Here is a 24,780-nt window from a genome sequence, read left to right as displayed (position 1 = left end):
GTAAATATGCCCAAGATAGCCATATTTGCTCCATTTCCCTCATTCCACTTAAAGCCAGGTAATAGCACAGGTGGAAGAAGTTCTGTGATGAAGAAAAAGAAAATCCAAAAGAATAATTTCCATAAATAATTTAATTTAAATACGTTTAGAACCAAAGGTCTGAACTTTCTGACAAACTTTTTCCTTTGTCATCCCTACTGGTTTCCAGTATGTTGCAACATACAGATGCAATCAGTCACTAGTTATCCTTTTAACCTGCCCTCTGACTCATTACTCTTAAAGGATTTTTGGTCCAGCAGAGATTGGTTCATTTGCCTTCCCTCCCTTAACCACCACTCCACCCATGCTTCCCTGTCATCTGCTGGGATGAGGAGAAAGGCCATTAATTTTTGAACAGAATAATTCTCTAACTAATGAATCATTAGCAGGCAGCAGACAACGAGAAGCAGATTACTAAGACAACTGTATTCAACTAAGCAGGGAAAAATCCCTATAGCTTTTTCCCTACAGCATTTGATAAGCAAATGTGTATGAAACTCTGACAGTCTGCTTTAGCACCTTTGGTTTTGGTTGCTGCTTGTATTTGTGAACACAACCATTTTAACCTATATTAACAGCGTTTTGCATTGTTCTGAATTCTATACCCAGAAACCAGCAAAAGAAAAAAGGACAGCTTTGTTCAGAAAAGTACTATTTTTATTGACTCAAACTGTATTTACACATCACATTCATATGTTCAATAGTTTACAGAACTCTGTAAAAAACTGACTGGTAAAACTACAGGAGCCAAACAGTTTCAGACTTAATTTAAGACACTGAACCATGAGTACATTTTAAGATATTTAATCAAGTGTTCAGTTTCACTGTCAACTTACATGGCAGTTCTTTGTAGACAAACTCTAAAATCAAAATGAGGCGAAGGGGAAATGGTCAGATGAAAGAGCTGATAGTTTTGCAAAGCTAGTACTTTGTACAACCAGACTTTCACATTTGACAATGCACTTTGTATGATTCTTTTTCTTTTTGGAAACGGGTCACATACAGGTATAGTTTAGATAAATAATCAAAAACCCCTTTGATTTTTGTAAGCTTACAGATGTTTGGGAAAAAAAAAACCTGCGCCACAAAATCTGTGCATGAATCTGAACTGTTCCAACACTTGAGAGGCTCAGTTCTGACGTTCCACTGCAGCTTGAACTCTTTGTATGTCTCTCCAGCTGGCAAACAAAAGATGTTCACCTTTTACCAGGGAACTGATGATCTCACACATGTACATTGGAAGCAGAACATCCTTATCTCATCCCAAAAGATCACTCTTCCACCCATCTCTAATACAGTTTGGTTGAATAAATATTTTTTGTTTTGAAGTACAAACTAGGTGAGTTTGTTTCTCTTCCAGAGTGCAAGTCACCATGGGCACACACTTCACAGTTAAAATGGCATCCCTCCTCTGATCTGTCTAGCGACTTGTTCATCTGTTGTCTCCTCTTTTTCTTTTTCACGCTCTTTGTTCCAGTCTTTAAGGCCTTCTGGTAGTGAAGTATCCTCATCCAAACTTCCTGTACCTTCCACAAACTCTTCATAAGTAGACTTTTCTGCAAATGGTCTTGGGCCAAGCAAGTCTAGCATGTCACTTTTATCAAGCACTTCCTTCTCCAGTAGCCGCAGGGCAACCTGGAATAGCACAACAAGTTATGTGACACATCAATTACCTAAGATGGCTGTCCTATTTGGAAGAGTTTGTTAAGGTAGTTAGTTTGGCATTGATTAATTTTGATAGAAAAACCAGGTTGTTCAGGGTTCACCAGATACAAGGTTCTTCTCCCCCTTGAGCATTTTTAGAGAGCACAAATACTATTTTATTTTTAATCCCGCTTTTATATTAAGCGAAGTGCTCTCACAGTGGGTCACTGTTGCTTTAGAACAGAGGCTTTTTGCTTCTGCCAAAAGGCTCCTGATGCAAGACAGTAAGTGACAGATGAAAACAAGTGTTCCCTTCCAGTCAGTGGGGATGGTTCAGTCGGGCTGCTGCTCTGTTACAAGCTTTTTTTATACATAAAATACCAATGTGTGAATTGTGAACACTGCACCAGGGTAGTCTGCAGCCTTGGGTCAGTGAGCTCATTGTTCAGCACAAACCACATTCAGTGATCTCTTTTGGGATGCTGACCTGCTACAACAGGGTTTATGGAGCACATACAAACTTGTCTCCTTGTCAGTAAGCCTATTGGATGCCTATCCTACAAAATTATCCTTTGTGGTGTGGTTTTGAAAGAGAATATGCACAAGCCGAGTCTTGGCTGCAGTGAGGCAGATCACAAGTGGCCAAGGGACAGGAATGGAAGAAGACAAAGATATTCTTATTAATGCTCAAAAGGACATCAGAGAAAGGAACTCATATGAACTTCCTTGCTTACAAGAGCTTCTTCAGCCCAAAAAACTGGGATCATGGAATCTTTGGGTTTTTAAGTTTGCCTATCACATCTGCTAAACACTATGTTAGCAGGAAAACTCTTCCCTCCAACTTTGCAAATGAATATTGACCACATAAGCAGGGAGGCATGTTAAATCTGGCTCGTGAGATGCTCAGAGGTGTTCCAACACAAAAGGAAGTTTCTCTTAAGTCTTGCAACACATTCTCAAGATTACATCAAATGTGTTTTGAGCAAACTTCCTCATATACAGTCTCTATTTTAAATCTAATTCAGTTCAATTCAGATTTTGGCTTGCCAGCTGGAACTTAGTGGCTAAAAACACTGTAATGCTCACCTTCTCCACTTCTGCTTTCTTCTCAGTCAACAAATTTAATGTCCTTTCATAGGCAATGTTAATTAGTGACCGCACTTCTTCGTCTATCAACCTGGCAGTTGCCTCGCTGTAAGGCTTCTCTAGGACCATGTCTCCTTGACGAGGGAGATCAAAGGAAATCTGCCCCACTTTTTCATTCATACCGAACTGAACAATCTGAAGGGAAAAAAAAAAAAATCAAACAAAGGAGAGACAGCAGGAATTTAGGGTACCTTGATGTAAAATATGGCCAACAAAAAGGAAAGGAAGAAGTCCTTTTGCTACAACCTAATCTTTTCCTGTAACATCAACCTTTCCCTGAAAACTCAAGTGTACTGAAGTTAACACGCATTGACTTTCACTTATTTCTTTTTACTGATTAAAGTGAAGGACACAAATAACACCATTTTTGAAGTGGTTACTAGAAGTATGCATAGTGCTTTGCTGTTTAAATTCTAAGATACTACACAAAAAATACTTCAGCATTCCTTAAGCTGTAAAACCCTTCTTTACCAAAAATAGAAGTGTTTTGCCAGTTCAAAATACTTCTAAAGTTTAGCATATTCTACTCACCCATAAAGATAAGCTGACTTAAGTACTAAAGTAGAGGGTCTTGAAGGTTTTTTCTATCAAGTCCAAAAATCATATGCTACCTTTCATCCCAGGACACTCCTCTACAAATGTGAAAACAATTCTTATCTTGCTTGACTCAGTACTGAACACTGACTTGTCCAGTTGCCAAATGTGGATGTTTTAAGTTGCCTTTTGCTGCAGCAGACGCAGAAGCAAGTTCAAACTGCTATTTATTTATTCACTCCATGGTTACTATCAATTTGATGGTTACTAAAGCAGCACTGCAAGAGGCACATAGGTATGACAATGAATATTCAGAATTCAAAGAGATCTCACCATTAGAACCAAGCATCTTGACCTGCTTTCTTAGGAAAATTTTGATACTTTTTTTGGTTGACATGTACAAAAGTCTGTAAGTAGACTTACTTTGCAAATTTAAAATTGAACAAGAGCCACTGAAGATCTCACAGAATTTGCAGGATATCATTTACACACTGCCTTCCAGAACTGATGCAGCAAAAACATGCCTGAGACCAGGAAGTAGGTGGGGCTTGAGGATAAGCATGCAGGGGAAGATAGGTGTACTCCAAAATGTCTCTTGCTCCTTGTAGTGTCTTATGAGATGACACCCTTTGTCCTGATGCAGGAAATGTAGTAACACAACTGTGTGTAGCCCACAGCTACACTTATTTATTTGGAGTCATTGCATTGATAAGATTTTAAGTTACTCATCTACATTAGTTAATAGGATACAAACCAAAACTGATGTCTTAATTCCCATAGCCTTTAAGGACATCAAATAGTGCTTTCATACAAGGTTGTCTGGATTTCAAGTGTGAATCCAAATTGAATCTTCACACTGGGCAATTTTAAGTCTAGGATGATAAGATCAAATCTGAGCACTAAATTCCATTTTAAAATAAGTATAACAATTCCCACATATAATTGAATCCAATGGGATCCAACTGCAATACATATGTTCCTGTGAGCAGATGTAGGACAGTAATTGAAGCCTAATGCACGGACTGCTGTTGTGAGACTCAAAATATCTGAGTCATCAGCATCTCTAAACAACATCATGACACTTATTCATACAGTGTTTTCTGAAACAAGGTTTCTTAGGGATGCACCTGATGAAATGGCATCATGCAAAATATGAGTTAGGTCAGAGACAAAGAAAACTGTAAAGGAAAAAAAGAAATCTCACTGAAGCCTATACCTGAGCATATGCACTCTGGGTCACCTTCTTCAAGTCATCTTGGGCACCAGTTGTAATTCTTCCAAAGAAGATTTGCTCAGACACGCGTCCTCCCAGAGTCATGCACATTCTGTCCAGTAGCTGCTCTTTGGTATAAAGATACTGTTCTTTGGGCAAATACTGAGCATAACCCAGTCCTTTACCACGTGGAATAATAGATACCTACAAACAAAAGTAACAGTGCTACAACTAAACAGTGTTAAAACCATAAAGCATTCTTCAGTTTGACTTACTTTTTAATACCACAACCTACACCATACTCTCCCTTGAGGTTTAATTCAGACATTATTTCCATTTACAGTTTTGCCCCCATTGTGTTTTATCTTTAAAAGCCCTGGCTAGCTCTAAACTGGGATAACAACTACTAGAATATCTGGAAAAGAAAGGTAAGACCACTGTCATATCTTCTCTAAAAACTGTATCATATTTTAAAAATGTCATTTTAATTAAAATCCACAATTCCTTGAATGTTATGTATTGGGCATTATGTACTCTGTAACAGAGCATTTTTCCACCTTTAGCATTCTGAACAGTTGAAGGAATTTCCACATTTACTAATGACCTTTCTTCCAGCAGTAAACTGTACAATATTTTTAAGCCCGAGATTAGATTAAAAACACAGCTATGCAAAATTATGAATATTAAAGCAAGTTTGGGAGATTGGGGTGCTGTGTCCTCTACGTTCAACTTGTCATGCTGTGAACCCAAAAGAAAGCAAACTGTAACTAAAATTTAGCTTTCTATATTCCTGAAGTATATCTGTGTAATCTGGTAAGAGTAACTTAAACCACTGATCAGTACTGAAAGCCTCAGAGAAAAAGCAGCCATCAAGGTAGCAGATCCATGAAAAGAACAGGTCTCACTTTCAAAGGATAATTATACTACAAACTGTGCAACAGTTAAGTCAGAAAACAGTTTAAAAAGTTACAAGAAATGAACCAAAATGTACTGTAAAATTGACACACACTGCTTTTTAATATATTTTAGTATCTTCTTAACACTGGGTAGGGGGGAACCACAAAGAAAAAGATGTTGTCCATGCTACTGTTAAAATGAAAAGTTAAAATTAGCATTCTTACCTTTAACAGCGGGTCAGCATGTTCCAAAAACCACCCTGCAACTGCATGCCCTGCCTCATGATATGCTACTGTCTTTTTCTCCTCTGGCTGGAGTACTTGAGTTTTCTTTTCCAAACCTTTGTAAAATAAATTTGATTAATAGTTGCAGACCCAACTTTCTTCTCTGAAATCCTTTACCTCATTTGCAAAAATGGTGAGCAATACTTAGAGGCCATACATGTGATCTATTGAAAAAGTTTAAACATCCCCCCAAAACCTGCAAGTTTTAGAAACTCACAGTTTCCAGGTTTCACTGTAACCTTGTCCTTCCTTAGTCTTTTTAGTTTCAATTGAAGTTCTTAAGAATATTCAAATATTTAAATAAAACATTTGAACGTTAAAAATATTTTCTAGATTATTTCAGGCTAGCAGTAGTTAAAAGCATCCCTAAATCCAAACAGTTTTTCCTCTTGCTGTTTTGAAGAAGAAATTAAGAAACATGTCCTGATGAAATTTCTCTTTGTACGCCTTCCTCTATTACAGAAGTCAGCAATATAGACAGGATACTTCTTTTCTAAATCTCAATCAAATGTGTTTAGGAGTGAAAGAAAATAACCTTGAAGAGGAGGTCAAAGATTCAAAAGCATGGCTTTCTACACATATAAAAAAGGAAGTTGCCTATAACCATTTTTGAGAAACAATTGGTGCTATTCACCTACCTCCAATAACTCTTTCAATTGCTTGCTCAAAATGCTTTTGGTTTATAGCATCTGAGAGATGCCTTGCAGCAATTAAAGCAGCTTCATTACAAACATTAGCAATATCAGCACCTAAAAGACAAGGCAAGAATTACTGATCCTTTTCAACACTTTTCTCCGAGTTTAGCATAAACATAATCTTTCCTATAACTAGTTTGCTATAAACTCTCACTGAGCTTGAAAATGAAAGGTAATGTGCTCTGAAATAGCTTAATTATTTATGATGTATTTAAATACATGTACTATAGTTACAGACTTCAGGATTTTTCTCATAGGTAGACAGCAACAAATAAGGTTTATTACCAGTGAAGTACTTGTTTGATACATCCCACCTTCCTTTTCTGTCTGCAACAGATTATACTGAAACTAGCATATATTTAGCTGCATGCATTTCCTACATGTGAATTCTGTATAGCTCAGATATTGGCATATCTTTAGAAGATATCCTTTCACATTACTGATTTCATGCCATCCACTTTTTCTTAAAATCATTTGCAGTGGTGCTATTGAGGTAACCTAAACATCATCACTGTAGCTGCCAGAAACATTGACAGTCAAATCCCAGAAAACTAGTTTTATACAGACGAAAAAACAGTGAAGAATTCACAGGTGTTGAACTCAGAATAAATGTGAGAACTCTCATTACTGGCTTATAATCTAATTCATTTCAAATCTGTATTGACCAGTAGTTGAATTCTGCACTGCTTTTTGGTTTTTACATCCAGAAACATAAATTCCACTACAGAATATACAAACAAACTCCACAAAACCCAGGTCTTCTCCATAAGTGTTCAAGAATGAAAAAAACAAAGGAAAGGACAGAGGAAGAACACACGCAAGAGTGATAACAATCAGAAACCTCTGAATTGCTTGTCCTGAAGACAGAAGAAACTCCCTCTTCATGACACCCTGACTGAAGCTGACAAAACCTGAGACCCTCAGAAATCTTCTACTTGCTCTAACAAGCAAAGAGAATTTCAGGCTGTGCCAGTAAATACAATGAAATCAAATGCCATCCAGAAGATCAGGTGCAAGAAAATAATTAGTAGGGAAATAAAATATCTACAGCTTACATAGTAAATGGAGAATGATAGTGGCATTAGGAGTCACTTACCAGAAAACCCAGGTGTTAGTGATGCCAGCTTTCTTGCCAGGTTGTCTTTATTTAAGACAGTGTCTAATTTCAGAGGTCTAAGGTGAACTTTGAAAATGGATGCTCTTCCTTTTATATCTGGGGGTCCTTTAAAATAAAAGATATATGGTTTTACTTTTCACACACATATATTCAAACTGAGTGTGTGCAAGGAAGCTACATATAATTATATATGTATTATACATATATATGTATATATGTATATATAATTATTATATGTATAAATAATTGCAGTGACTTCAGGCACCCAGGTAAAACTTACCAATGTAAATCTGCCTGTCAAAGCGTCCTGGTCTCATCAGAGCAGGGTCTAAAATATCTGGCCTGTTAGTACCTGCCAAAATGACTACATTTGTCGTTGTATTAAACCCTGTTAAAGAAAAGTGATAAAGAGAAGAGCTGTGTAAATATAATTTCTGTGAAAAGAAACCAACAAAAACCAAATAAAAAGACTGCCCACTTTACACGGTCTTGTGAGAACTAACAGTTCAAACAAATGATCTTAAAGTTGAAAATATTTCTATTTATTGCTGCATTGTCCAGCTTTTCATAACAAGCAAGAAAATGGCCTTGGGCTCTGCTTTGTGAAGTACTACATCAAATCCTGCTTTATCTCCAAAATACAATAATAGATTAACTGCTCAGGAAATCAGCATGGCTAGCTATATTTTTTTACAAACAGACTGGTCTCATTGTGAGGAATTTTTTTTGTCTATTCAACTATGACAAAGAATTAGGAGATATAGAATGAGTGTTCTTCTTCTCTGAATGAATTTTAGTAAAACATCAGGCTGCAGCAAAGTGAGTCACCATGCTTTATTTTAGGAAACAAGGAAACAGAGACAATTTGAATTTAAGCTAGAACCCAAATCTTAGTTAGCAGGTCTGAACAAGCATATTCTTTCAAACATCCTTGTTATTATAACATAGTATTAAGCATTAAATACTCACCATCCATTTCTACTAAAAGCTGATTGAGTGTGTTCTCTTGCTCACTTTGTCCTCCAAAGTTGCCCCTTCCTCTCTTCCTCCCTACTGCATCTATTTCATCAATGAAGAGAATGCACGGGGCATTTTTACGAGCCAGGGCAAATAAGTCTCGAACCTTAACACAAGAGCAGGGAATGTATCAGACTGGTTTGTAACTCTTTTGAGTTGGGGGATGGGGAGGGGTGGGAAGAGGCAGATCAGTAACAGCATCCCTGTAACTGGGTATAGCTCTGAACAAGCATTCATTCCAAAGCTTTCAGCCAGCCCTCAAGGCAATGGTAAATTACTTAATTCCTCTTCAAATATTAATTTGGAAGTTAACTTCTAGAAGTCTAGAGAAAGCATCTGGGACATGAGTAGATAGCTGCATTTTTTTTTAGACTTTCATACTTTACAAACCTATCAGAAGGACCTCATTAAAACCAGTTCAGTGAGTTAACAGATCACAACTGAGGAATCGAACTGGAGCAAACAGGAAATGAAAAATTAATGGAAGAGTTTTGACCTGAATGAGAATTAGATGCAGCTCAGAGCTTTACTACTCTGTACTTAGTGATGCAATTACAGAATGTTTCTCTGATGACAAAAAATGTCCAGCACATGAAGAGATGCAAATTTTGGACAGTAGGCTGTACAACAGAAAGTCATCAAAATTTTTTTTAAGAAGTACAATGAAGGAACAAGATAAACACTTATCAGATGCTTGAAGTGAATTCTCTTTTTACTGGAATAAGCAGATATCCAGAATCACAAAACTATTTTTAGTCTATATGCATTGTGGAAACTAAAGATTTCCATATGCATATACACTAAAAAGTCACTGAAGAAACCAAGGCTGTGTAAGTAGTTTTAATTCCACCACATTCAATTTACGAATTATCAATTAGATTCACTAACAACTGCCTTATTTAATAAATAAATAGGAACTGAAAGTAAAACTCTCTCATGTTGTTTTCTATAGGCATCAGAAATTATCAACTGTGTTGAAACCTTGATTCCCAGCCAAAGTTATATCAACAGATTTCACTGGATAATAAAAGTACTTTCAGAGACGTGTACAGAAAAATTAAATCACTTTGCTTTGCAGCATTTCACGTGTCTATTGACAACAGAAGTCTAAGTATCACTATAATTTTGGGTTACCTAATCCTTTCCCAAACTTCAATTACCATAAAACACTATCAGTAACTTGTTTATAGCACTTCACGTATTTTTAATGAGCTTTCTTAGGACAGTTAAGGCAGAAAAGCACAAAAAAAAAAATCAGACGTATATTTGGTTCTTTAAAACACCTGATCTCCAGAAATCAGTCAAGGGACTCATATTTCAATCAGCAATCAATGTCTTAGACAACTCTTTACAACTAAGAGTTTCAAACTACAAAGAGAATTAAAGTTCTTCAAAGAAGCAGGATTTAGAGCAGGAAGAGGCATTCCCATAGCAGTAGTCGAATAAGCTACAGATTTCTGATCCAGATAGTAAATTTACTTCAGATGAGAGCTTAAAGAATGCTGTTATGTGTTCTCAAGCACCTGAAAAGAGGCACATCCTTAATGGGCTGAAACCAGCTACTGAACTGCCTTTGTAACTTTCATTAAAGGTACACTGATGATTTTTGTGTTTAGATGTGCATCTGGCATCACTTGTAAGAAATCTGCATAGAATAAAGAACTTCAGCTGTAATCAAACCATTTATCTCCCAAACCTGACAACATCCTTTCAACAGCAATACTGCAAGAAAACAGCAAGGCCAAAGACTTACTCGTGCTGGACCCACACCAACAAACATCTCTAAGAACTCTGAGCCGTTGACGGTGATAAATGGCACATTGGCTTCTCCAGCTGTAGCTTTAGCCAGAAGTGTTTTCCCAGTACCTGGAGGACCTGTCAGAATTGCCCCCTGCAAGAGAAACAGGTATATTTTCCTCATAAAGAAAACATATATTAAGCCTATGAAATAACATATTAATGATATTGAGTCCTCTGGCTTTTCTTTCACCACAGTCAAAATCATGCAAAGAAATAACTGAAGATTAATCCCTCCTTTAAAGGAGCAAAAGGGAAAACAAATGAGATACAACACTAACATGCTGTCTTAGAGTTTCAGGAACAGTGTTTTCTTTGACTGACATATTAAAAAAGAAAAAGGTACATCATTAGCATGCCAACTGCCAGCACAGCCAAAAGGCAACTCTGTAATAACTACTTGCAAGATTGCTGTTATACCTATACCTGTATCACTTCTGATACTGTATTCCACAAGGCAAGTCTTCTGGCACCACAGTTAACACTGCTGGCACTTAATGCTTACTTATTTTTTTTCTGATTGGAAGACAGAAGCTGAAAACCATTGCATATGTAAACAATCCCAGTACAGTTTAGAATACTGAGGACTACTAGAAGAACAAAGTCTAAGTCATCAATCCCTTACCTTTGGAATTTTTGCTCCCAGATCCTCATATTGTTTGGGATTTTTCAGGAAGTTCACAAACTCCATTATCTCTAATTTGGCCTCCTCACAGCCAGCTACATCTTTGAATTTAACATCTATTTCATCCTTAAGGACTTTGGCTGTAGTTTCACCAACACTGAAAAGTCCACCCATTCCACGCCCTGCCCGACCTAAGCCTGCAGGACCTCTTCTTAATGTGTACAGCAATGAACCAATAATCAGAATTGTAGGCAGCAAACTGAGGAGAAATGATCTGTGGAGGAAAACAAACAAAAAAAGAGTAAACTATCACAAAAATCCATTACTGCAAATAACCAAATATAAGATGTTGGTCCCATCATAAGCAAATTCAGGACTAATGCTCTATTAACTTGTAATGTTTGTGCTTCTGCAGGTTGTTCACACTGGGAAACCATCCAAATAAATTCGAGAAAAAAAATGTTATACTTTTAGTTGCTTGTTTTTAAACCAAGCAAATCAAGTAACATTGCTGAGTTTTGCAGAGGAAAAATTGCATTGCCTAATAAACAGAAGTAGCTTGTTTTTCAAAGGTAAATTTACAGGACTACTTATGTAAATTGTTATATTCTCAAAGTAAGATGCATTAGATAGCATACAGATCGTGTATCCTATTACTTCAAGCAGAAATTTCTCTCCAAAATACATGCTCTTCTTCCCTTAGGTCTTTCAGCTTTTTACATTTTCTTTTCTCTTTTTGATGTTTCCATTTTCATTTTCAAGGATACAGATTTGCAGGGGGGAGGGGTGGTTTCTTGAGGTGGGTTTTTTTGTTTCTGTTTTGTGGTTTGGGTTTTTTAAAATTATTATTCATTGTCCATTGTCCTCCAGCTTTCTAGCACAGCTCTGTAAAAGCCCAAAACCCTAACACAGTTCTTTTTATATCATAGTATCTGAGCACTGTACAGATTTTTCTGTGAAAAGGAACAGATTCAACAAAGAGCTCACAAGACGTTCCAACCACACTGGGCAAAAACAAAATGCAGAAAAGAAGGACAATCATAAAGCACAGGATTTTCAGGCTCTACAGATAACCCACATTCCTGGGATAAAGAGGAAAAGAAGGATTTTTCCCTCAACTGTGGTATTCAGCAGATTCTTATCCAACAGGGAACAGCAGTACTTTGATTATATAGCTGCTCTCTCCCTGTTTTCTATGGCTTTCCTGAGGCAGAGCAATATATATAAATATCTATATGAAGAACAGACACTGAGGAGGAAAGGATCAGAGCTGTGGTCAGAAAGAGTGATTCAGGAAGTAAAGTCTGTACAAGGCTGAAAAAGGCATAGGAACTGATCTACTTTTATCAGTCTGTGGTGAGAAGCCTCAGGCTGATATGCAGCCTTTTCACACAAGTGCTGCATTGCCCTAACCATCACTTTTCCCCAGGTTTGTTTAAATAAGGGTTCAACAGGTTAATTTACGGACCGCAGCATGCTCCATTATAAAGAAACACAGAAATGAGTCAGGCAGTGTGTACAACAGGGAAATAAAAACTCCTGTCTGAAGTCGCAGGATTGCCCAGAATGAAGACCACCATTCTTCTTGTTGCCACCAAGACCAACAGGCAGCAGCAGCTCGGTAACACACACTGCAGTAAAACTGAGACATTCTCCTCCATTCCCCCAAATCAAAACAAATACCCGCAAGTACCAAGTATGTAAACACATGAGAGGCACTAAATGAGCCATTTTCATGAGCTACTACACCCCAAGTCGAACTTCCTGATGATAAAAAAACCTAATTGACAGACATCAGCAGGAGTAATTTCTAAACTGCTCACTCAAAAATAAACTAGTCCTCGGGTTACAAGACGTTTGTCTTCTAAGCCATTTGGAAAAATACATCAGAGAAGCACTTTTACTGTCTTCTAAATAAAGTCAATAATGTTCAGCTACATACGGTTAATACAAAGAACACAAATCTAGTATAATGGGAAGCAACAATGCTGTAAATCTAGTATCAGTACTATTTTTCTTAACAATTAAAAGCATGATGCATCTTCCAGTTTCTGTTAACAGGCAAGTTAGAGTGATCTACTTAATCACCCATTTCTTGCTTTTTTCCAAGGCCCCAAAATTTGACTTATGTTTAGTTTTTGGCCAAAAATTGATGCCCAGAATACCTCAGCCAATATACTCTGGTTCTGTGATATAATCTGTCTGTTCAGAAATCTACATAAGCGTCATCCCTGGAGCTCTGCTGCTGTGACCAGCTAACTCTTGCTCTAGTAAAAGTCACAGGGAGGAAGGGCTTAAATGAAGAAAGGAGTTACAGTATAACATTTATATAATAAGAAGCTATATTTAGAGTAGGAGGATATGGATTTCTTCATAGACAAAGTACTGAACAGCTTCTCTTACACTTAACACTCAAAAATAAACCCGAGCTGATTGTTATTCTGATAATACTGCCACCTAGTGAAGCGTAAGGTATGCATATTACAAACCTACTTCTCTACTGTAAACACAACCTTTTTTTTTTACCAGAGACTTTTTAAAGCAACTTCTTACCCATCACTCTCTGTTGAGTAGACTACAGGCAATCTGTTCTCCACTTCTATTCCCAGATCTTGCTGCACAGTCTCCAGATTCCGTTCAAAAGTGTCCACACTACCAATATTAAACCAGACGTACTGCAAGGAAAAAAGCAGAGATGACCAACTGCCCTATCTTATTTAATCTTCACTACAAACCAGCTTCTTCTAGTCTGGTAATTCCTTATGCATGTGTTAGATTTTGATCAAGTTTAAGTTGCCTTATCAAGTGTTTAACTGGTATAAGAGGCACACAACAAATCTGAAGCTCCCAACCTGAATACACTTGTATCTATCACTGATTCTTCAGAGATGATAAATCCCAGTAGTTTTAGGGCACTTTAAACAGATGGAAATCCTGGCATTTTCTTCAGAAACAAACTAGAAAGGCGCAATAAACAGATCTCTATAAGGGACCTATATAGTCAGAATAATACAGAGCACTGAACCTGGAAACACAGCAGTAATACAACTTACTGTTTTATTTGAAGGTCTCAGCCCTTCTGATTAAGAAGTAGTTTATACTACTTCTTAGTAGTATATACTAAGAAGTAGTATAAACTTCTGTATTTTATACTAGCTTACAGTCAGCTGTCTTCACAAAAAAAACCAAAAACAAACAAAACAAACAAAAAAAAAACACCCAGCAAAAAATTATCACAGACCAGAAAGAAAAATCCAGCCATTACTTTCAAAATGCATTGAGATCTGGTCAAGAAAATCTCCCCTTTTGCACCATGACCTGCCTGACTTGTCCCTCCTCACTCTAATACTGAAAAAGAAAAAACAGAGCAGTTAACTGATTGGGAAACAAAGACAACTCGTTGTATGTGGGCTAAAGAGTAAGTGTATAAATAAGCCACACTGAAACTCACTGATTAAGTAATTGCTGCAAGATTTCACTTTACCCAGGAGGTATGAGTGTTTGGAGGTATCTGTCTTTCTGTGTTTTAGAAGTACAGTTAAGAAAAGCTCTACCACCTAAGAAGAGGTAACCTGATAAAGCTTTTCTAATGCTTCTTTGATTTTTCTACAAAAATTTTAAATATTTTTAATAGGTCTCTGCCAATGGGTATCATTCTTTGGAAGACTTTCACCTGCATCAGCCTATTCCCCATTGTGCTACTAGAGGAGCAACTCCATGAAAGAAATACTTTGGAACCAAACACTTGTCTTTGTTTTCTCAAGTAACTGGCTAAAAGGAGTCTGGAACAGAAAAGATTCATAAGTATGTGAACTTAAGTCTGGGATTTTCTTGAGCAGATGGAAAACAGCAGTTAAAAATACAGAACCTTCAACAATTTCTTGCTCTTCCTGTTTAAGTGTCTGTATTAAAGAGCACAGTGCTGGAAAATAAATACTTGTCATAGTTTAAAGGTATCTATGGAAAAAAAACCTGGTACAGTAAAGTGAAAAACACATGATTTAGGATAACATAACAAGAAAATATGTTTTCGATTAAGAAATTATTAATGATACAGACTAAGTTTTTGTCTCAAATTTTACATAAAAAGACTGTTTTGCTGCTTCTAGTATCTCATGCACATGTATTAAGAGCATTTACCCATTCATGAGGAGACTTTCCAGGAACAAAGATGACTCTAACAAAGCGCTTGTTCACCACTTCAAGTCTGTCCACCTGCAGGAGAAGAACAAAACCTGAGTGAAGAGTGTACAGACATTGTGCTTCCACCACAGCTTCAGATAACAAATTTGAATCTTTCTGTTTTCCAGTTAGGAGACTACAATTAATCATGTATATCAGGACAGTTCCACAGTCTACAGTTGGCCATTAGGAATCATGTATATAATAATGAAAAAAGGCACATCAGAATTTAGATTGAAAGATTGACATCATACCCTTTTCTCAAGGAAAAACTCAATGCATGCCTCAGCAAAAATCAGTTATAGTAAAATAGTTAAAAGTAGTTAATTGTCTCAGTGGTCAAACATCAAAAGCAGTCAGTTATATGATTCCAAACTCTAGAGCAGCTTCCAAAACAAATCAAACTGAGCAAAATGATGGAAATCTGAATTTTGTTCTAAAAACTGTTTTCCCTAATAGAAAGGGCTTCCTGTGCTACAATATTAAATACAATAACATCAATTAAGTAAAGAAGTATTTAGCTGAGGTAACAGATACCATTTAAACCTAGGAACTGTGCTATAGGTTTAACAGGTATATACCATTAAGATCTTTTTTACAGGTGTCCTCCAATGGTTAATTGCTTGGATTTGACAGGGCCTTTTTAGAAGTCAACTAAAAATTTTTCCATGTTTTCTTTTCCTTTCCATAAAATATTTGGTTTTAACATTTTTAAAGCATTTAAAACTAGCAATCTGGTTTTAGAAGTTGGGCCTGAACTGCACACAGGTTAGTAAGGTTATTCCCTGAACTCACTACATGTGGTTATTTCTGATAGAATTGAAGACACGAGCTAAGAAGTCACTAAAACTAACCTGATTTCTCCCAACACTACCTGAACATCTGTTTTGAAAAGCACATGACTCCAGTAGTGCTGTCTTCTTCCCACCAAGGCAGCCAACAGCACTTGATAGCTACACAATTAATCTGTCGAAATATCCACACTACATCTTACAAAGACACAAGAAACTTGGTTTTGTGCAACAGCCTCCTTTCACAATGCTTTTCTGCAAGGAGGCTTCAGGCTTTGTTCACTGTAACAGCTAAACTAATATTTTTACAAAGTTAAGTGTCTTACAGCTTCAGAAATTCAATCAGTATGGGTTTTTTTCACAAGATGTAAAAATCACCAATTTATAACAGGACTGACTGTAAGACAGTCTGGGCAGAAGCATACAGAGCAGCTCTGAAGAGATCAGTTAGAAAAGAAAGGTAAGAGACACCCTGTTCAGCAGCTTACCAAAGTAAGGTAATGGAAGGTTAATTTGTGTTAACAGAAAATCCCTCTAGGTCTGAAACCTAGAGGACAAACCAACCCAGTGCTTCCTTCCCTAATCTGTAGGGCAAAGCTACCAGCAGGGAGGAACAGAGCAAAGAATTAGTGGCTCCTGAAGTGGATAAAGCCTGTGCAAGACACAATCTCCTGAACTCCAGGGCATCACCAACCTATTACTCCAAGTATGGAAAGCTGCCAAGTTCTACAGAGAAATAGGATACTGATGATAAAATTGATTGCTCCAGTAGTGGCTCCAGGTAAGAGAATATGAGAAGAGAAAACAAAGAGAGAAGGCTACTTTACAACACAGTCAGGCTGATAAATGTATTGTCCTTGAAAGGATTCTTCCATTCCCCACCCATCCCCTTCTGCTCTCACTGCTGCTTCTCAGCTTCCCCAAGGAACTGATTTCAGGCATGAAACAAGCAGAAAACCTTTTGTTTTCAGAGGGATGGGCTCATGCAAGTGATTAGGTTATGAGTAAACTTCTTCCAAAGGCAGCTGGTGTGTCTCTTTAAGCCATTATGTCAGCTTGCCATAACACCCAGAGAGAGTGTGGCTACACTGCCCCCTCATACCAGCACCCACATGAGATATCCAACCAAAGTTATGTCCTGAGTTGTTATTCCCTCTCCTCTCTTAAAATGACATAAATCTTCACACATCCATCCTGAACATCAGATCTAGGAACTGATTAAAATGAAAGCTAATTCCTTTCTCCCTCAAAACTACACTGAGCCAATTCTCACCCTACAGACACACAAATGCAAGCCTAACTGGGGAGGCAGAAATGAGCATTTTCAGCACTCTGATGTTTCACACTGATTCCCCTCCCCACTCACCAATCCTTTAGAAAGGTAGCTGTTGACAAAGTCTTTCCAGGTGATTTCTCTCCCAGGGACCCTGAAGAAGAAGTAGTACACAACCATTGTCCAGAAAAAAGAACTTCCCACTACATACATCCGAAACTCCCTGACATCCCATGGAATGTCACCCTAGGAAATGGAGAAGGCAAAAAAAAAAATAAAAATTAGAGTCTGTTATAAGTAAGCACATAGGAAACAGGTTCTGGTATTTCTTTGTAGCTTCTATTTCCTGCCCTCAAGGTTGCCACAGAGAATGTTAAACAAAGGTCTGCTTTATTGTATGAATACACTTCAGATATTTCACATAGAAATGAGGAATTACAGCAATAGAAAATCTTGAAGTGTTTTACAAACAGTAATTGAAGAGTTTTGATCCATTAACTACTGTTTTTAGAAAGGAAAAAAAAAATCACATGACCTTTTTGCCTCCATTCTAAAACAATTATCCTTGGTCTCCAGGAGTGCATGCTAGACCAACAAAAAATAAAGGAAAAAACTAACAGAAGGAAAAAAACCACCAAAAACAGAAATAAGGATGAAAAACCTGCACTAAAATAATTCTTTATATATATACAGGAATATTTTATACATTCCTGTACTGTCAGGTGCCATAATCTTTGTGTTACAGCTGGCAATAAATTTCAATACTTTTCACATAAGTATTCCATCAAGGTCAGAACACATAAGAGCAAACTACATTTAATGACCATTATGTGGTCAGAAAATTCTCCAAATTGCCACTGAAACAAAACACGAGGCCTTTAAAAGTCTGAGGCTCCCCTCTAAGAGCACTGACTACTAGCAACCACATTCACACAGCTTTAACTTCATTAACATTCCTGAACAGAGGTAGATGCCTCTGGAGTTATGTACAAAATAGTTATTTATGAAAGGCATGAGTGGGGAGCCACCTAGAGCCACTTGCCATGAAAGGCCTGGCACAGGAAGCTTGAACAAGATTTGGGCAATCAGAATACGGCCTTAAAAAGCAAAATAATGTATGGTTATTTAATGAAGACAGGACAGAGACATAAAGGTATTTTAAAGGCAAAACCTTCTGTAATCTGGTCCACCAGTGAGTTTCTTCTTTCTTGCCTCCTTTTTTTCCACCACTCCCACCTCCTCCACTACTAGTTCCACTGGGTTGCCTGGAAGTAGCTTGCTTTGTTTCTAATAAAAAAAAAAAAATACATCTTATGCTAATCTCACATTACTTTTTATTATTTATATTAAGGAGATGTTCTGAAAAATATACTAGTCTGCAATACTACAATAATTAGATGATGTAAAAAACAGCATTTTCCATAGAAAACCAGATATATAGTCCAGTAAATGGCAGAGAGATAGTTATGACCAAAAGAGAGGTCTGTTAACTTACAACTGAGGGACAGAACTCCAACAGAAGCATAAAAATAAATAGTATTACAGAAAATGATCATTATTTTGCTTTCATATCATATATAGAAAAACAACAATTTGCACTTCTAAACTAATCTGGTACAAATATATCTTCCCTGAAAAATAAAGAAAAAACCTAAAACCCAAACTCACAATTGTTATGCCAAAATCTAATTTAATGAATACACATTCCACAAAGAACTGAAGTCAAGCAGCTTTTGTACCTTTTGTTTCTCCAGGTGTACCTTTAGTTCCATTAGATTTCTTCCCATTGGGAAAATACTTTTCAAATCCTATTGAAAAGAGGAAAGGAGCTCACAATTGGTTTTTATTTTACAGTTGTTTTACCACACTTCAGTAGAATATATACACCAGCAAAGAAGCTAGGAACATACAGACTGCAAAAACAGCTTTGTTCTTGTCTTTTTGTTGAAAAGCTCTACCCGGTCTCGTTGACAAGAGAATGCCACATCTATTTAATGAAGTAAAGCAATGTTTTAACCAGAGATAGAGAAACCTAGGTCAACACAAAGGTCTACCACACAGTGTGAAGTTGAGCAAACTACACTATTCTTTAATAGTTCCTAAAAATCCTATAAATCAAACATTCCATCTCAAGATTATAGGCTGGTTAGTACAAGAACTGACTTCCCCACAGACAATAAAGCTAAACAGTACATAAGTGCAGTCTTCAGCAAGGTATGTAAGCACTCTGCTTCGTTTCACAAATCGAAGTTACAGTCACCTTTGGGAGGTTGAGAGAAAAGCCTTCTGCAAGCAGCGATTACACTTGCCAAAACAGTGCTTCTATCAGCAGTAACTCCAGGGGTCACTTGGTCACAGAGCTGAAAGATGAAAAAGAAATATAAAGCAACAAGAACATGCCACAAAAATCTTCAAGCTTACTAGTAGAGCCTGGCAGCTAGTCAGACACTGCTTCCCAACTGGAACTTTACAACAGACCTTGTAATAACTGCTGTGTGCCAGAAAGTAAGACAATAATGAGAAAAGTTCATCAAATGAGTAATTTCTACAGCAAGGAGATTTCTATTCTCATTGTTAAGAACAGAGTTTCATCTTACACACAAACAAAACATTCTTTATTAAAAGAGAAAAGTCTAGCAGAAAACACTACAAGCTATGAACATTAAATGTACATTGATTCCTATGGGACATGTTTCATCATACCAGCTGAATGACATTGAAGTGCAACATTAACTGTGACTATACAAGCACGATCCACACAGTACTGAATCATGTTTTGTCTGCAACTTTTTTTCAAATAGTTAAGAAGTTGTAGCTTCTGTACATGAGAGATCTACTTGAATCCAAAAGATGTAGCAGACAATGCTTACATCCAGCTAAGAAACTACAACAGATGAGGAATCTCAGCTCAAAAAGATCTAAAGCCCTAAGTGGGTAAACATCCAGTTTTAAAACCACAACAAACCTAAGGCTATTGCTCCTTGTTCTAAGGCTGTTATTCATCATTTAAGTGCAATGAGGGAAATTTAAATATTTAAACTCACTAATTCTTAACAAAATTTTGCTACTAGAGCTGAATACTTTAAAAAAGTGTAAACTGCAATTTTATTCAAGAGAAATCATACCTGATTTCTTCAAATAGGACTTTAGATAAAATCCCCTTCATAAGTTTTTCCAACACTTCTGAGAAACAAATTATTATCCATGGCAAAATTTCCCAACAGACTAACTTTCCTTTTGCCTCCACTCCTTCTGCCACATGAAGGCACTCCGTTTCCTGTTCTTTTTCATTGGAAGCTATTTACTTTAAGAGTCACAGAAATAGTAAAATGCAAAAAACCAAACACTATCTGAAAAGCAACAGGTCCTGAAAACATGACTCCAAGTATCCTTGTATCCTTGCAAGACAGCAAACATCTGTCTGGGACTAACACCTCTAGGACTATTTCTGTGAAGGGAAGCTCAGTGCTATGGTCAAGGTACAGTGGCTGTAAACAAAACCTATTTTTTGCATATTAAAGAAACTTTCAATTACTTGATTGCACACTAGAAATTCCCTAGGCATGCTACCATTCATTAACTGAATGCTGCAACTCCACTGAAATCTTCTATCTGGAGTTTCCCCTTCCACCCCTTATTAAATGATGAAATACATTAGACTTATTTCAAGCATCCCTATAGTTCCACCTGCTGGAATCAAGAAGAACACCAAAATGTTCACATTCCTTGCTTTTGCTATAGACTGAGCTAAGAATTCTTGGGCTGCTTGATCAAGCCATTGGTTTTGTGCCGCTGCATGTGTCTGAATAAAATCTGTTACTGAAAATCCAAGACTGTAATTTCACTGATTATCAGAAGCATGTGCAGTGCAGATAGTCTAGAGAGAAGCTAATGTAGAAAACAGCTATTAAGTCCAATCTGTGCTCCTCGAAGAAGTTTTAGGACAAGTGGGACGCAGCCATGTGGGCAATAAAAGAGTTTGCCACAGATCACGTAGAGTTCAAATACAGACAGGGAGTGAACGCTGCAGCAACTGATGAAACTCGAAGAAACAGTGGGGTTTTCTCCTATGTCAGTGCTCCCCTACAACACACAAAAATTAGGGACTTAGTTCTTCTGCAAACTCAGATTACTTTTTATTTGCAAAGAGACTGGAAGATTCTGAAAGCTTTACTCCAACTAAGACTAAACAACTGCTCATGTTTAAAATAAAAGTTTAAGTAAGCCAAATCTAATTGCCTGGTTCAGCTAGACTAGCACAGGTTTACTACAGAGTTAAGTTATAGTTTAAGTGAAGGAGAGAGAAGGCTAAGCAGATAAAACTTTGGGGCAGACCTGAATAATGGGATTGCTTCTTGTCGGATTGTCTCTACAGATCCTAAATTCCATGAATACACGCAGTCACCTGTCAAGTTAATATGCAGAGAGCTGAGTGCTTTGAAGCTGCATTGTGAGAAAAAGGAACAAGTGACTTCATGGCACGTTCAGAGTCACCTGACTGCTTTGAAAGAGATGGCTGAGAGGGGACCTCATTATTGTTTTTAAATATCTGAGGGGAAGGTGCCAGGAAGTTTGATCCAGGCTCTTCTCAGTGGTGCTGGGCAATAGGACAAGAGGTAATGGGCAGAAACTGATGCACAGGAAGCTCCACCTGAGCAGGAGGAAGAACGTCTTTACTGTGTGGGTGACTAAGCACTGGGACAGGCTGCCCAGAGACGTTGTAGAGTCCTGCTCACTGAAGATATTCAAGAACTCTCTAAAACATCAGCACAAAAACTGATCATCCCGATACAGGGCTTGTCCCTGGGGGTGTCTGGCAAGGGGGGGTGCCACAGCAAGCTTAGCTGATATAAGCACACCCACTGCCTAAACAGAGAGAAAGCAAACAGAGCACATTTTGACTGGATGCTGCTTTGGGCTGCATACCAGGAAACTCTTGCCAAGTGTCTCCCAGTCAGAGGCAAAAAAATTCAGTGCATAAAATAAAAAACAAACCCCCCCCAGAAAACAAAACAAAAACCTGATTTTTTTCTTTCAGGCAAACCTTGTGACACCATCCCAAAAATCAAGACTTTTAAAAATATAAGTTCTAGATAAGCAAAACACACAAAGATCAGTTTTAGAGTTAAAATAACCCATAAAATGTTACTAGCCCAGAGTGTCACATAAACCCAAGACCACAAGCAGAACTACTTAAACAGTTTACAAAACCAAAGCTACACAAGGCAGGAACAGAAAATCAATTTGCTTAGCTATACAGATAGGATAGCGAATAAATTAATTCTAGAAAGCTGGAAGTTTACAGTTTTACCCATTATCAAGTTCCAAATCAAAGCAATATTAAACCAGAAGTCTTAATTATCTAACAGCCACCAAAATATTATATAAGAACATAATGGGAAGAGGGGACAACAAGCAACAAAAAGCTGGTAAAGAAATTTACCTTAATGCAAGTTACTCTCTGCATGGGCAAATAGTGATAGGACAAGGGGAAATGGTTTTAAACTAAAAGAGTAGAGATTTGGATTAGAAATAAGAAGAAATTCTTTACACCTACAGGGTGGTGAGCCACTGGATCAGGTTGCTCAGAGAAGTTGTGGATGCCTGGAAGTATTCAGGGTCTGATGGGATGGTGCCCTGAGCAACCTGGTCTGGTGGGAAGTGTCTCTGCCCATGGTAAGGGGGGCTGGATGATCTTTAAGGGCCCCTCCAACCCAAGCCTTTCTAAGGTTCTATGATTCCAAGCCACTCACTTTTTCTTAAAGAAGGATCGATTTTAAAAAGTAATGGCTTTTATGGAACAAAGACCCTCATTTTTCTGCCTATACACAGGGCCACATGCTAGAATGAAGACCAAGTGCCTTCCTAAGATTGATTCCAAATAGGAACTCATTAAATTCTGTTGAAAGAAACAAGAATTAGTCTCCTGAGAGATCAGTAGCACTGGTGACAATATTTTATTTATTGCTGAAATTATGTTTGGCTCTGATCAAACAAAACCAAATTCACCATTAAAAACAAGCCACATATTCATGCTGACAATAAAGCTACTAACATCCTTCCGTGTGTATTCCTCTCACAATTATCACTATCCTAGAGATAACCTTCACAGCTATAAAGGTGTGGCTGTTCACCAGTCTATGGTACAGGAAAACAAAGAAAAGCAAGATGCCCATGAAAGAGAGAGGAATTAAGCATCTTCCTTTTCTTATGCAGCCCCATAGGCCTGCCACTCCCCCACCGTGTTAGAGCTGTCCATAAGGGTAATACACATCTTCTAACAGCTGACAGTGAAAGCCATTTTGCTAACAATGAATACACAGACATCGTGATTTATCAGTTAATACCACAACTGTAGGTGCAGATTCATGGCATCATTGCACTGTGCAATCCCGGGTTGCAAACAACCAGGCTCCTCTTTTCCATAGCACTGACACCCAAAACAAACCGCCCAGTCACTAACCTTTAACATATCAGTCTCTCACCCAGCCACAAATCCACCTGACCCAACTCATCACCCTGAGAAAGCAATGGAAGAACCTGGAATTTGGAATTAGGTGGGACACAGCACCTGGGAAACTAGTGGGAACCCTCCTCTATGAAGAGAAGCTGAAAAAGTTGGGGTTGCTCCACCTGGAGGAAAGTTGCATGGAGAGCTCACAGTTACAGTATCTGAAGTGGGTCTACAGAGGAGCCAGAGACTGATTCTTTATCAGGAACTGTAGTGATAGGACAAGGAATAATGGGTACAAATTCAAAGAAGAGAAATTAAGTTAGATATCAGGAAGAAATTATTTACTGTGAGGGTGGTGAGACACTGGAACATGTTGCTCAGAGAAGCTGCAGGTGTAGTGTTCAAGGCCAGGCTGCATGGGCTTCTAAGCAACCTGGCATAGTGGGAGGTGTCCCTGACCATGGCAGAGGAGTTGGGAAGAGAGAATCCTTACGGTCCCTTAATCCTCCTAACATTCTAAGTTTCTATGAATACAGGAGATACAGCACCAGCAGCAGCTCTGCGGTGTCGCCTCGTCGTCCTTCTTGAAGACAACTCCGCTGGGGCCGAAGGAGCCCGCAGGTTCTCCCGCACGGAGCCGGTGCCACTGCCAGGCCGGGAGCCGCGGCACCGCAGCCCGCCCGCTCACCCATCACGGGCCGTCGCTCGCCGCCGCCCGGAAGGGCCGGCACGGAGCAGGCCGGGGCTGCGTCCTCCGACCGGGGCGAGGACGAGCCGGGGAAGGCCGCGGGCAGCAGAGACGCGCTCGGCTCCAAGCAGCGGGGCGCCTTTCCCCGCCTCGGGGCCGCCCGCCACCGCGGCCCTCCCTCGACCCCGGCCGCCGCGCTCGCTCCTCACCTGCGCCAGGCAGGGCCGTGCCCCCCCGAGCAGGCCCCTCCCGCAGAGCAGCTGCTGCAGCGGGGCCCCGGGCAGCCCCCGGCGGCCGCCGCCGCCCCGCGCCAGCAGCAGGTACCGGTGCGCCATGGCCGCCCGGACCCGCCGTCACCGCCGGCCCGCGCCGCCTGACGTCACC

General features: G+C 38.6%; 1 protein-coding gene across 1 annotated transcript; it reads right to left on the bottom strand.

Moving 5' to 3' along the window:
- Positions 1–674: 674 nt before the first annotated feature.
- On the bottom strand, positions 675–24,780 carry AFG3L2 (AFG3 like matrix AAA peptidase subunit 2). Its single transcript, XM_021527785.3, has 17 exons — positions 24,606–24,780; positions 19,515–19,614; positions 18,994–19,062; positions 18,426–18,541; positions 17,348–17,500; positions 15,149–15,223; positions 13,562–13,683; positions 11,009–11,282; positions 10,340–10,477; positions 8,539–8,692; positions 7,850–7,957; positions 7,549–7,674; positions 6,396–6,506; positions 5,698–5,813; positions 4,580–4,780; positions 2,770–2,964; positions 675–1,674 (listed from the first exon to the last, which is right to left on the bottom strand). Exons 1-17 carry the CDS (start codon positions 24,729–24,731, stop codon positions 1,432–1,434), a joined length of 2,427 nt encoding a protein of 808 aa, XP_021383460.1. The 5' UTR covers positions 24,732–24,780; the 3' UTR covers positions 675–1,431.

This window comes from Lonchura striata, chromosome 2, assembly GCF_050655825.1.
Source record: "Lonchura striata isolate lonStrDom1 chromosome 2, ASM5065582v1, whole genome shotgun sequence".
NCBI lineage: Eukaryota > Metazoa > Chordata > Aves > Passeriformes > Estrildidae > Lonchura > Lonchura striata.
Note: the sequence above shows the minus strand (reverse complement) of the source record. Positions and strands in the feature narration are given on the sequence as shown.